Source organism: Pelecanus crispus, chromosome 11 (assembly GCF_030463565.1).
Source record: "Pelecanus crispus isolate bPelCri1 chromosome 11, bPelCri1.pri, whole genome shotgun sequence".
NCBI lineage: Eukaryota > Metazoa > Chordata > Aves > Pelecaniformes > Pelecanidae > Pelecanus > Pelecanus crispus.
This window is the reverse complement of record NC_134653.1, coordinates 3,394,400-3,407,348: the sequence shown is the minus strand read 5'-3', so window position 1 is coordinate 3,407,348 and position 12,949 is coordinate 3,394,400. Positions and strand designations below refer to the sequence as shown.

General features: G+C 53.3%; 1 protein-coding gene across 1 annotated transcript; it reads left to right on the top strand.

The window, feature by feature from the left end:
• The first annotated feature begins 3,701 nt into the window (after nucleotides 1-3,701).
• LOC104038594 (chemerin-like receptor 1) lies at nucleotides 3,702-4,847 on the top strand. The gene has a single exon (XM_009493011.2). It carries the CDS (start codon nucleotides 3,762-3,764, stop codon nucleotides 4,845-4,847), a length of 1,086 nt encoding a protein of 361 aa, XP_009491286.1. The 5' UTR covers nucleotides 3,702-3,761.
• Nucleotides 4,848-12,949: the final 8,102 nt, after the last annotated feature.

Sequence of the window (12,949 nt, the reverse complement as noted above, 5' to 3'; positions counted from 1 at the left end):
GGTGCCTCCGTGCTGCATCCCTGCCTGCTCCTATCCCACGTCTTCCCTGGAAACACAAAGAGACCAGCCACGGGCCAGGGCCTGCTGGGTGAGGAAAACACCAGCAACTCCCAGGGTTCCCCCACTGATTTAAGACCAGATTTGATTAATTGCAGCGCTTTGATCATTTCTGATGCTTTCCCATCACTGCCCTGCCTGGGTTCCTCCCCCCCAGCTCTGCAACACCAGACACTTGGGGACGTGGTGAACCCACGCATGGACCGAACCGGATCAGCAACAGAAGCAACGCCTTCCCCTCTCACTCATGTATATCCATGAGGCTTAGGGCTTCTAGGAGATGCTAGCAAATGTCCTCATGGACACAAGGGTATCTTATTAAAACTTCTGTTTAATTTCAAGGGCAGTGAACTGCTCATGCCCACAGACCTCAATTTTAACGTGCTTTGCATTCCCCAGCACGCTTACACCTCTCGGCTGCTTTTCCCTTGTGCGTAGCCACGAGGGTAAACCCCCAGCAGGTCGGAGTCCTGCCCCAAATTGAAGCAAGCAAGCGGGGCTTGCGGAGCCGGGCCCCAAGAGGCAGCAGCTCTGCCTCAGCTTGACTCTGCGGCACGCGCGATGCCCAGGCCTGGCAGCAGCCCTCCGGCCCCGCGGGTGCCGCCGCCACCGGCATTAGAATGCAGAGCACAAGCTCCCTGGGCAGGCACGACAGCCTGGCTTCTGCCTTGGCTGAAAACAACGCATCTTTTTTGCTCATTAACCCTGCAAGGCCAGCGAAGGGCCGTGAGCAGGTTATTAAGCAATCCTGCTTCCTTTGCTTGTGCTGAGCTGCTGAAGTCTGTTCAGTGCGGGCCTGCTGCGAGGGCCTGTGTGGGCATGGCTGCCCTCCTCACCGGGCCTCGCTGGCGGGGAGGGAATCCCCGCTGGCAGAAAAGCATCGAAAGAGCTGCGAGGGAAAGGGCAGGTTGCAGGGCTCTGGTTTTGAGCAGGACAGCCAGGTCCCGCATGTCCCCCCAGTGCATGTCGCGGTGGCACTTGCACCCAGCGCTTTTGGCAAACCTGCAGAAGGCTGGGGGGGGACACACAGAGCTCCCCGTTCCCCACCTGGGATGAGATCCCCATTTCCACCCTCCCGGTGGGACACCAGTCCGGCCCTGGCAGTTCAGCTGCTGCGGGGGTGAACCCCAGCCCCGAGGCTCCATCCCCACCCGGCTCTGCACCCCGCTGGCCCTGCTCCATCACCTCCCGCATTCCTGAGAGGCTCCCGCTGGCACGGTCCCCCTGCCCTGACACCGGGGGTGGGGAACAGCGCTGCCTGCCCGGCTTTCACCCCGCAGCGGGGTGCCCTGCCCTGACCCGCACCGGCCCCGCATGGCCCCTGCCCGGGGCCCGTACGGCCCCTGCCCGCCTGCCCCTGCCCCCGCACGGCCCCTACCCATCCACCCCGGGCCCCGCACGGCCCCTGCCTGCCTGCCCCCGGGCCCCGCACGGCCCCTACCCATCCACCCCGGGCCCCGCACGGACCCTACCTGCCCGCCCTGGATCCCGCACGGCCCCCGCCTGCCCGCCCCCGGGCCCGGGCCCCGCACGGCCCCTACCCGCCCGCCGCACCGAAGCCCCGTCCCGCTCCGCCACCAGGCCGAAATCCGCGCGCCTAGCATAGACCGCTCAGCCACGCCCACTCCGCTCCTCGACCAATCAACGCCTCGCTCTGCCTCGGTAAACCGGCGGTCGGGGGGGGGGGGGGGGGGGAAACACCGCCGCTCCGGAAGTGCCTGGGCCAATTAGCGCCGCGCTCTTCCACCTCCCCGCGTCCTATTGGCCCGCGCCGAGGCGGGGTTGGCGGCGCTGCCAGCACGTGGCGGCCGGGACGCGGGTGACCTTGGCTGGGGCGGGCGGGGGCTCCGCTGCCGTCACCCCCCCTCTGCCGTCACCCCCCCTCTGCCGTCACCCCCCCTCTGCCGTCACCCCGCAGCCCCGGCCCCGCCTGCCGTGCCCCCCGCGGGGGGCTTCTCCCCAGCCCCGGGGCGATCCCAGCACCCCGCGATCCCCGGTTCCCTCTCGCCTCCCCCCCCCCCCCCCCGTGAGCCAGAGGACCGGGACCCCCCCCCCTCCGCCACCCCGCACCCCCGCCGGGCAGGGAGCGCTTCCAGCCGCCCCCAAAGCCCCCCGGCCGGGCTGCCGGCCGCAGCCATGTCTCAAGGCGAGCGGGCGTGCCGGGCCGCAGCTCGTCTTCGTGGCACCGCTGCCGTGGGGAGCGCAGCCCCCCGCCGCGGCAGGGCAGCCCCGGGGCCCGGCAGGGTGTCCGGGGGCTGCGGAGGAAAGAAGCTGCCTCGTGGGGATGAGTCGCACAGGCAGGAGAGCGGCCGCGTTTCCTTCGTGCTTCGAATCCATGTTAGCGCTTGGGCTTGGCCAGCCGGCCCGAGGGAGCGCGCGGCTGCTGGGGCTTCAGGGGTTAAACGAATGCACCGCGAAATGAGGAACCAGATTAGGGAATAAGGGATCCGACTAAATTCCTCGTGATCCCAAGCCATGGGAAAACGGGACGAGGCAGCGTGAGTCACGCTCCGGAGAGGAGCGGCGTCTCGAAGGGGAGCCAGCCGGGAGGTGAGACCACCCGCTGCAGGCAGAGCGGCGAAGGAGCGCGGCACGGCGGTGAGTCCCGCCGGGGCCTGCCAAGGCGGGGTGCTGGGGCAAGCAGGAGGGGCGAGGAGAACCGCGGCCTCGCCGGGAGGGGGGTGTGCGGGCAGGGGGGCTGACGGTTACACCAGAATTCAACCTCGAGTACCGTTCCACATACCAACCTCCCTGGCAGGTGCTTGTTGAACAGTCTTTTAACTTAATCTTGATCGGTCTAGATGGTTTTTGCTATCTTAATTTGTCGTTGGTCAGCCGAAGAGGACTCGTCACGGTGGTGGGATTTGGGTTTCCATGGTTCTGCTGCTGGCCCGCGTCGGATTGCCGTCGCAGGCTGTTCAGGGAAGGTGTTGTTCTGACAGTGCCGACACCAACAGCAAAACCTGGGTCGGTTTCCTCTGGTCGCGGTGGTTTCTGTGATGTGCAGGTGCAGATGCTAGAGAGGACTTTATATTAATTATACATTAAGTTGTATAATCTGGCGTTGCATATACATTCTGGAGAAGAGGAGGCTGAGGGGAGACCTTATCGCTCTCTGCAGCTGCCTGACAGGAGGGGGCAGGGAGGGGGTGTTGGGCTCTTCTCCCAAGGAACAAGCGATAGGATGAGAGGAAATGGCCTCAAGCTGTGTCAGGGGAGGTTTAGATTGGATAGTAGGAGAGATTTCTTCACAGAAAGAGTGGTCAAGCATTGGAACAGGCTGCCCAGAGAGGTGGTGGAGTCCCCATCCCTGGAGGGGCTCAAAAAATGGGCAGCCGTGGCACTTTGGGACATGGTTTAGTGGGCATGGTGGTGTTGGGTTGATGGTTGGACTGATGATCTTAGAGAGACTTTCCAACCTTACTGATTCCTAGTTTTTACTTTCGTTAAAAAATAATCCAGCCACTGAGCCAGGAAACATGAAATTGCTACTCTGCCCTTAATTGGTTTAGTGGTGGACTTGGTAGCGTTAGGTTAATGGTTGGCCTGGATGATCTTAAAGGTCTTTTCCAACCTAAATGATTCTGTGGTTCTCTGATTTTGTGTACAGTTGCTAGCAAAGATTTTCACCCCTCTTGAGCCACAGGAGCTGCAGATAATAGCGGTGTGTGCTGTTACGATTTCAGGACTCCAGCTTGCTGGTGATGGAGAGCGTCTCTTCTTCCCCTTCACCCTTCTCTGCCAGCTCCCCCATCGTGCCATCGGAGAACGCCACTGCCCATGACTACTACTCCGGCCTCCAGAAGAGCATGCATGTCCTCTCCATGGTGGTGTACAGCATCGCCTGTCTGCTGGGGGTGACAGGGAATGGCCTCGTCATCTGGATCGCAGGCTTCAAGATGAAGAAGACAGTCAACTCCGTCTGGTTCCTCAACCTGGCCATTGCCGACTTCATCTTCACCTTTTTCCTGCCCCTCAGCATCGCCTACACTGCCCTGGGCTTCCACTGGCCGTTTGGGAAGCTCCTATGCAAGCTGAACAGCACCATCGCGTTCCTCAACATGTTCGCCAGCGTCTTCCTCCTGACGGTCATCAGCATGGACCGCTGCGTTTCTGTGGCCTTTCCCGTCTGGTCTCACAACCGTAGGAATCCGGAGCTGGCGGCCAGGATCGCACTGGGGACGTGGATCCTGGCTCTCCTCCTCAGCTCCCCGTACCTCGTCTTTCGGGACACTGTGGTCAGTTCCAGGAACATCACCAGCTGCTATAATAATTTTGCACTGTCCGATGACTACACGTCCGAGGCAACGCGGAGGCTGTGGCGGATGCGGCATAAAGCGATGATCATAACGCGATTCTTATGCGGGTTCCTCATCCCTTTCACGGTGATTCTCATCTGCTACAGCATCGTTGCTGTCAAGCTGAAAAGACGACAGTTAGCCAATTCTGCAAAGCCGTACAGAATTATCATTGCTGTCACGGTCTCATTTTTCCTCTGTTATTTCCCCTATCACGTCTTCTCCTTGCTGGAAATATCCAAAAACTCTTCCAGTCACGAGATGAAAATGGCCCTTTACATAGGGATCCCCTTGGTTTCCAGCCTTGCTTTCTTCAACAGCTGCATCAACCCCATCCTGTACGTATTTGCAGGGCCGGATTTCAAGGAGAAGTTTCGCCAGTCCATCCTGTCGACCTTTGAAGGAGCCTTCAGCGAGGAGTCAGTCCTGGGCAGCCTGACCAGCAGGCGAAAGTCCAGGTCTGCTTCGGACGCGGAGGTCCCGAGGGCCTGATCGGGTGTGCTGCATTGCCAGCACCGTTGGGAGGGGGCAGTTCTCTTCTTTGCAATTTCCCCTCATTTCAGAGCTATCGTCGCAGGACTGGGGGCTGCAAAGGGCTGTGCATGCTAGCAAAGCGCGATTTGATGTTTCGGGTGTATCTCAAATCTGCTACAACTTAATACACTAAGGAATTTAAACAACCCTCTGGAGCTGCAGCAGGGGGGGAAGGTCAAAGTACATTTTGCTCCTTGGGCTGCTTCCTTGGCTGCCTTGTTTCTCCGTACCTTTTCCAGACCCTCTGGTCCGTCATACCTGGCAAAATGTCTCCCTGGCTGGACGTGCTGAGAGGGCAGCCACAGCCTGGGTGGTGGCTGCCAGTCGTCAGGCTTGGCTGCCTCAGCACTGCTGATCTGTTACAGATTCCGGTTTTAACAGGGACCATTTACAAAATTCGCCGGGTTTGTGACTCCGCTGGCAGAGCTCCCTTTACTTTCTTCTCCTCTGGGGCTCCCATGGAGGGAGCTCTCCGCTGCTCTCCACGCTGCCGCCCAGCCCAGGGTCACCCTGTAGATGCCCGGGGGACCAAGTCCTGTTTGCATCTCCATTGGGTTCACCTGCCTGCAGTGTGTTTGCACAGGGCGAGCCGAGGGGAGAGTTTGTTCCCTGCCCTTGCCAGACTTGCCTGGCAGCTCATCTTTGCTGGGCTTCCATGAGGGGGCAAAATTGGGTGCAGCTGCACCGGCGGTGTACGGCTGTGCCGGAGGTGTATGGCTGCACTGGCATTTCGGCTGTCCAGAGAAAAAGAGGAGGGAGGGGAGAGCTACTCCATAAGTCCCTTGTAATTAAATCAGTAAAGATACAAAGATCCTTTTCCATGTATCATTCCAGTCTGACGCATGGGCTGCTAAAGCTTAAGGAGAAAATAATTTTTTTAAAAAGCAGCTTGAATGTGCAGTGGGAGCCATCCGGAGGCACTCTTGCAAATGTCTTTTAAAGAAAGAGGATTAAATGAAATGGCTATATGTATTTCTGTAGGGTCTGGACTAGCCAGTAAGATCATCTTTTCTCTCCCCAGATGTGTGGCAGGACGAATTATTGGTTGTGCTCCAGCTACTCAGGTTTGATGTACAGCATAACTATTTCTGAGCAAAGCTTGTCAGTGTGTGTTTGACGTGTTTCTGGCCCCTAAATAGCGGAGATCTGACATTTTCTACTGTTGGTGAATGAATATTAAACACCATTAAACTTACGTAAAATGTACCCAGCCTGTTGTGTTGCCTGTGTGATAAAAGACTTGGTGATTGAACCTGACTGAGCATGCTCAGTTTTGGTAATAGAACAACTAGATAAAATGATTAAATACCCAGAATCTGGAAACAAACCACCGGCGTTAGCAGCAACTCTCACGACTGAAGCAGACAGGACTCGATCTGGGTGCAAGGACTTGCCTGGGGCACTCTGTCCACGTGGATCTGATTGCCCGACTGCAGTTCTGGCTTATCCGTGGGTTTCAGACCTTTTGGTACATTTGAAAACCAGGGGTTCGGAGAAGAAAGAAGAGGAAGTTTGCCTGAGCTTGTTCTGCTCAAGTTTCACATTTGCAAACTGCTCAGGAGGAAGATAGTAGGGGTTTTATTCCCAGGCTTGATCAGCGTCTGAACTGCTTTAATATTTGTAAGTAGAAAATGTTGGTCACAGAAAAGGGAAGGGCAGCGTTGAGGTGCTGTCATTCCCAGCCCGTCCTAGGCAGCTGAAGGAGCTGTATCACACCTCCCTCTCCTGGCCTGCCCAATCTCCCTGTAAAATGGCCCAAGCTACCACTTGTCCCGTTCATCCTGCCAGAAACCTGCCTTGGAGCCTCATCGCTCCGATGGCTGGAAAATCTCCAACTCCCAGCCTGAATGTACAAATTTACACATACCTCACTATTCTGCGTGGATGACGTTACCGAGCGAGAGCTGTCACTTGAGCATGTTACGGATTAATTATGGGTCTGCTGGGCCATGCAATATTAAATGAAGGTTGTGATCCTACAGGCATGCATGTACTTAACCTTAAATTCATGCATAAACCCACTGAGAACAGGGAATGTAACAAGACCATCCATATGTCAAACATAAGTGAACAGAGAGATTTACCCTTTGCCACAAATTGCTGCCTGTCATCCAGATAAAACTGCAATGTTTGCTATGCAGCATGCAACTCCAGGGCTATTTACTTGCTCCTGGTGGTAAATTACACCATTGATTGCAGTGTCAAGGTTGTGCAGACCAGCGTTTGCTCTTTCTGTTTTTCCTTATCTGTTTGCAGAGCCCACGTAATTCCTTGTGACAGGAGGCTCTGAGAGTGCTGGACAAAGGCCTTGGACTCCTGTCATGCCTCTCTCCTCACCCCAGCACCCTTGAAGGTCAGGACTTGAAGTATTGACGTGGTTTACAGTAGGAAAGAAAGCAATTTTCTGGGTCATTTGGACATCCAAGGTGGGTAGCGGGTTCCCCACGGGACAACATGATTTAAATGAAGCAGAGTGATCTAAGGAATTACCCCTGGAATACCGGTAGGTGACTGGCCTGCAGAGCACCGTCTGCTCCTGGCATCCCAGCCAAGCCCAGCGTGCCTTTCGCGCAGCAGCTCTGTTCCACCAGCCTAACCCTGTTCGACTCTAGACCTGAGACCAAGCTGCTCACTCTCTCTTGCAATATCCCTCCCAGAAGTTGCTTCCACTCTAAGGGGCACGTTATTATGCCTAAGCAAAATAGCATCTTTACAAAGCTGAACATCTCCTCGCACGACGGGGACGGGGCTGAGAAAGCTTTCGCACAGCCATTCCTGAGAACACTTGCCAAAATACTGTTGGGAGGAAAAAGGGGGAAGCGCATGTTTTATCGATGGTGATGGCCATCGCTGTGTTACAGGATGCGCTCGAGATAGAGACGGGTCTGTCGTGCCGGGTCTGATCCCCAGCCTTTGTGCAATGAGAAGCCGTGCTGACATCAATACGGGGTCAGGCTGCCAAGGGACTGGTTCCAAGATAAATCTCCCATTGTATCGAGTTCCCTCACGTTCATCCTATCTCATTATCACAGCGATCACTGTGACAGTCCCTCACTCCCAACTAGGAGGCAGGCTGCTCATTCTCTCTGATACTTGTGTTTGTCATGCGCTTATCTAGAAAAGCTTGAATGAAAAAAAAAAAAAAGAAAAAAGCGAAAAATTCCTCCAAAGGCATGCAAACAATCCGAAGAGGTTGAACAACTCTTTTGGCAGCTGTGCCCTGCTCTGACGCAGCTTTGCTCTCAAGGCTCTTTCAGATGCGATTGGATGGGCAGGACAGCCTGACCCCCCCCCCCCCCCCCCCAGTATTTGCGGTCATTGAGAAAGGTGCTGAACCCCCTGCCCCGCTGGCCCGAGGCCCCCATTGGTCCCGCGGAGGGGCCGATCCGACAGCCCCGCTCATACAAACAGCCGGCTGGGACGCACGGAGCCATTGAAGCCTGCGGGGTTGTTCAGGCTGTGCACGAGGGAAACCTTAGCTGAGAGAATAAACAAGTTTAGCAAGCAAGCAAGAATAATAAGGTAGAGCGTTTGGTGTGAATGAGCAGACCAGGGTGAGCCGTCTGATGAGGTCGTTAATACTTTGGTGTTGGGCAAGGTAAATATGGAATCACCAAAACATCTTGGTGAAGAGCTCAGAAAGGCTTGGCAGGTGGTTTTTGGTTAGAGGTTCTGCCACAGGCTATGCCTCTTGAGTGCGGAAACTGTGCTGGCCGGAGCTGCGGTCCAGAGCTGCCCTCCAAGGAAGGTAGCAAGGGACGGTGATCCTTCACTAGCTGGTGTAGTGGGGAAGAATTATGTCATGGGGCCAGTTCGGGTGAGGGATGACAGACCTCTGTATGCTGAAAAGAGAATTGGCAGAATCCAATTACAGCCTGGTTGTGTCCTGTCCTGATTCAATCACAGGCCTAAGTGGCACTGGATCAGCGTTACCGTTTTGGCCGGACTAGGCTCTAGCAGGATGGTAAGATGTTCTTATCTCTTTAGTGCAAGAGAAAATAACTGTGGTGTTTTACTCATGCTGAGGGACAACCATGGTGTAACTGGGTCCTGTGACATAGCTGCTGCTGTAACGAAGACAGGATCTTAGACGAAGATGTATCAAGAATCTCAAGGAGTTAAAGCCTGGGGTGAATTGCAGCATGCAGTAGGTCCTCAACAGCTGTGGATTATTGCTGTGCCTGGCAGTTCTACACTGTTTTAGCAAGCACATAAGTCAGGGATCTCAACAAAAGCTGTCGCTGCCTTGCTTTGGAGGAGAGAGCCCAGCAGGTAACTCTGGAGCTGTGCGAAGCTGCAGAGATACCAGGGAGAAAACCAGCCAAGGAGGATGTGGCAAGCGGTAGCTCAAGAGGAGAAGGTGTTTTCTCCTTGGGACCTGCATGAGAGCATGGAAACAGAAACTGGGCTCAGAAGAGTTCAGAGGAAAGAGGGAGGAAAGAGTAGGAGCTAAGACAGCCTTGAAAGTACCAGCAGCATGATGGTGGGTGCAAATGAATGGGAGGGAGACTGCAGCAGGTGAGGAAGTTCTCGTTAAGGAGAACTTAATAAGACAATAAAACCCCCTGTGAAACCTAGCAGTACCTGTGCCTTTCCTCTGGTGAAACTTTCCTGGTGAGTAAAATTTTTAAGTGTCCCACTCTTGAGCTTGGGGAATGGGCTTGTTAGATAAAGTCAAGTAAAAGACAGCATGGAGGTCTGACAGCAGAGCCTCTTCCAGAGCTTGCTGAAATCAGGTGGGGAGCAATATAGCAAGTTAGAGGACAGGTATTGGTAAAAAAGTTCCTCTGTGAAGGGGAGATATTGGTAATAGCGTTAGTAAGTGGTGCAGGCCAAGTGGCACCCGGGTCTCCTCAGCCTTTCTTGGCGTAGCAGCTGGGTGAGGGTCCCAGCCAGCACGGGAGTTAACCTGCTCGTGCTGATCCAGAGTCGGTCCCGATCGGCACCAAAATGGCAAGGGGACAGGGTGCTCTTTGCTGGTTGCACTTTGGTCCTTCCCTGCACCTCTCCTAGCTTCTGCTTAGCTGCACGGAGCAGGGTTGGTACCAAATATTTCTTTACACCCCCCAGCCTATCCCTGTGCAGCTGTGTATGCAAAGCACAGGGTCTTTTCTCCTGTACTGAATTCTGCTTTAATTTTCAAGCCTGCTCCACAGTGACCAGCGACTAACTCAAGCCCTTCCTTATGTTCGCTAAATGCCCATACAGGGCACGATGCATGTGCGCTCTCTGTTTGTAGAGGAGCTGTAGTTTAGTGCAGTAAATGGCAACTCACACTAGGACCCAGCAGATAGGACAGAGAGGAACGGGGCACTAACTAGTGTTTGGCACTAACCCTGGCTGTTCAAATTTCCCTGAAGTGACGACTTCACTGTCCAGTTCAACCGCTTTTGTCTAAAGGCGAATCAAAGGGCAAACCACATCTGTCAACAGAAGGTGATGGATGTTAGCGGGATGTTACGTGGACTTTGCAGGATGGAACTGCACACAAACACAGCAAGGCGAAGAGAATCTGCGAACAAAGCAAAAGGCGCTACTGCCGGTTCTTGTTTCAGGGCAGTGTTTGTTCAAACCCTCGGCCTCTCATCCAGCTCGAGACATCTGCCTGTGTAGTGACCTGTTAAACGCTGAGTGTTCCAACAAGCCTCTCGTCTCTCTGTTTGAAGGCTGGTTGGAGATAACCCCGTGGCTGAAGCTGATGCAGCAGATCCGTGTGCCATTGCGGATTGACCCAGAACTGAGAGCACGGTTAGAAACAGGGAAACAAATGGAACTCGGCGTCTTTCAGTCAAAACTTCATGACTCGGGAGGAACAGGACTGCAATAAAATGAGTCGGTGCCTGTTTCCTGCAGATGGCCAAGCCACAGCCAGTAATAAATTACAGGCAGTAATATTTGATAAAACAATGAGAGAGTGCTATGTACTTACATAGCCTTTCACATAGATAAGATGTATTCTCTGCTCCGGGGCCTTTTTTAAGGCACTTTGGTTCCCAGACATGCAGAATGCTATTTTCCAAATCACTCCCAAGAAATGATAAAATTACTCCTCCCTCCCTTGATTCAGAAATACATTTATAGCCGCTTTGAGTTCTGCCCCCCCTAGCTGGGTAATATCCAAGCCAGCATCTCCTGGAAATTGGACGTGGTCTCTCCCGAGTCCGTAAAGCTGAAGGCAGGGGAGGAGGGAGGCGGTGGCCTCGAGGCTGGGCTCGGTCTGGCAGTGCCTGCGTGCCGCAGAACCTCCCAGCGGGCTCAGAGGGGCTGTGTAGGGTCGAGGATGCTTTTGGGATGCCTCGTAGGAACAACTGCTGGGAGAGACCAAATCTATTCACGGGGCTCTGTTAGGATCAAATCAAAATGTTTCCTTGGTGTACCATGCCTGATAATTCTCTCTGTCAGGTGGTTTGGTAGGTGAGTTTTAACATCCACCTTTTTTTTTAAAAAAAAAAAAAAAAAACAAACACCCAACCGAAAACAAACAAAAAAAAGCCAACCTGGCTGAGTGGTGATGGATGGAGCTCAGGAGACTGGATGGCAGTAGCATTTGTCTTCTTTCAGGTGATGGATGCAGGCTGTTGTCCAGCCAAGCACTGGATGAGCAGTGCCCTTCACCTTGGCTGGACTATGTGTGGGGTTGGCTTTGGTTTGGGTTTTATTTATTTGGTTTTTTTTTACATCTCTGCTTGCCAGGGTTGCATCTGGATTAAGAACAACAAATCTCTGTGAGCCTGTATATTCACACCCAGTGTTTTTTCAGAATTCCTTAGATGACTGCTAATTGAATCACTGTAAATGAAATAAAATCTGGGTGCTCATTTTTGGAGCAACTATCTGTTAAACTCTTAGCATTTGGATAGCATATTGTAAAATTAACAAATCCCTCTCCCTTGGGAGCTGAGATTTAAATTTACATTCCTCTGACCAGGAAAAGAGAGGCAGGAAAGAAACTGATTTGCTCTGAGAAAACAAAGGCAGTAGCCTTAGAAAAGGGATCAGAAGACAGAATCTTTTAGTTCCTGGTCCTGTGGTTTGCTTAAGCAATGTCAGGAATTTGAGGCAGCATGAATCAAATAGTCAGCAAATTCTGGGTGCCCGAGGGTATTGAAAAATGCTTCTGGGGAAGGCTGCTAATTGCATTATGGGTCAGTGCTTCACCATGTGTTGTTTCTGGTTGTTCTGCCTTAAACTGCTCTGCCATATCAACCTGTAGTGAAATCCTGCGACGAACACTGATGCTAAGAAAGAAATCTCTGCTGCTCTGCAAAGGGGCTAACAAAAAGCTCAAAACCCCTTTTGCCTTTGTCCTAAAGGCCCCAAAACAAAGCAAAAAAAAAAAAAAAAAAAAAAAAGCCAAACCAAAAAAAACTTAGGAGGGTAAATGATCCTGAATCAACTGTGGAAGCACCAGCCTGTAAGCAGAAAAATACAGACTGAGAACGGTGGGGGTGGCGAGGCATTAGGAGAGGTCTATTCTCTTACACCTAAGTGTAATTCAGAAGAGACTCTAGGAAAGGCAGAGGGTCACTGCTGCATCTCTGTGAGGGTACAAACAGGCTTACGGCCTCTCTGCTTGCATATTTCAAACAGATGTCTTTGCTTTGCGCGAGCGCTGCATGCGGAGTGCTCTACATCTGGCAGCTGCTCAGCGGCTCCAGGTTAAATTGCTCTCCTTCCCCAGCTCCGAGTCTGTTGAAAAAGCAAAAAAGGAGACGATGAAAGTCTTGGAATGCAAGAAGCACTAAGCAAATGTTGCGAGATATGGGGAAACACTGGCCTGTGAATATTTAAAATGGAAAATGCAGTTTCAACATATGAACCTAAATGTTGTCCTTCTGCAAGCACGTTTGGTGAACAGTCCTGGCAGCTGTGGCTTTTCTTCCTCTTTCACAGTAAGGCCAGCGTGACGACTGATTGTTGAAGGAATGTACTAAAGATAATAGACACCAGGATATCTATAATGAGGAGCGGAAGGCCAAGAGATCTCCAAAACAATGAACATATATCCTTGAGTGTCAAAACTCCCCTTTACTCCTCTTTTACTAGTCAGCAAGAGCCAC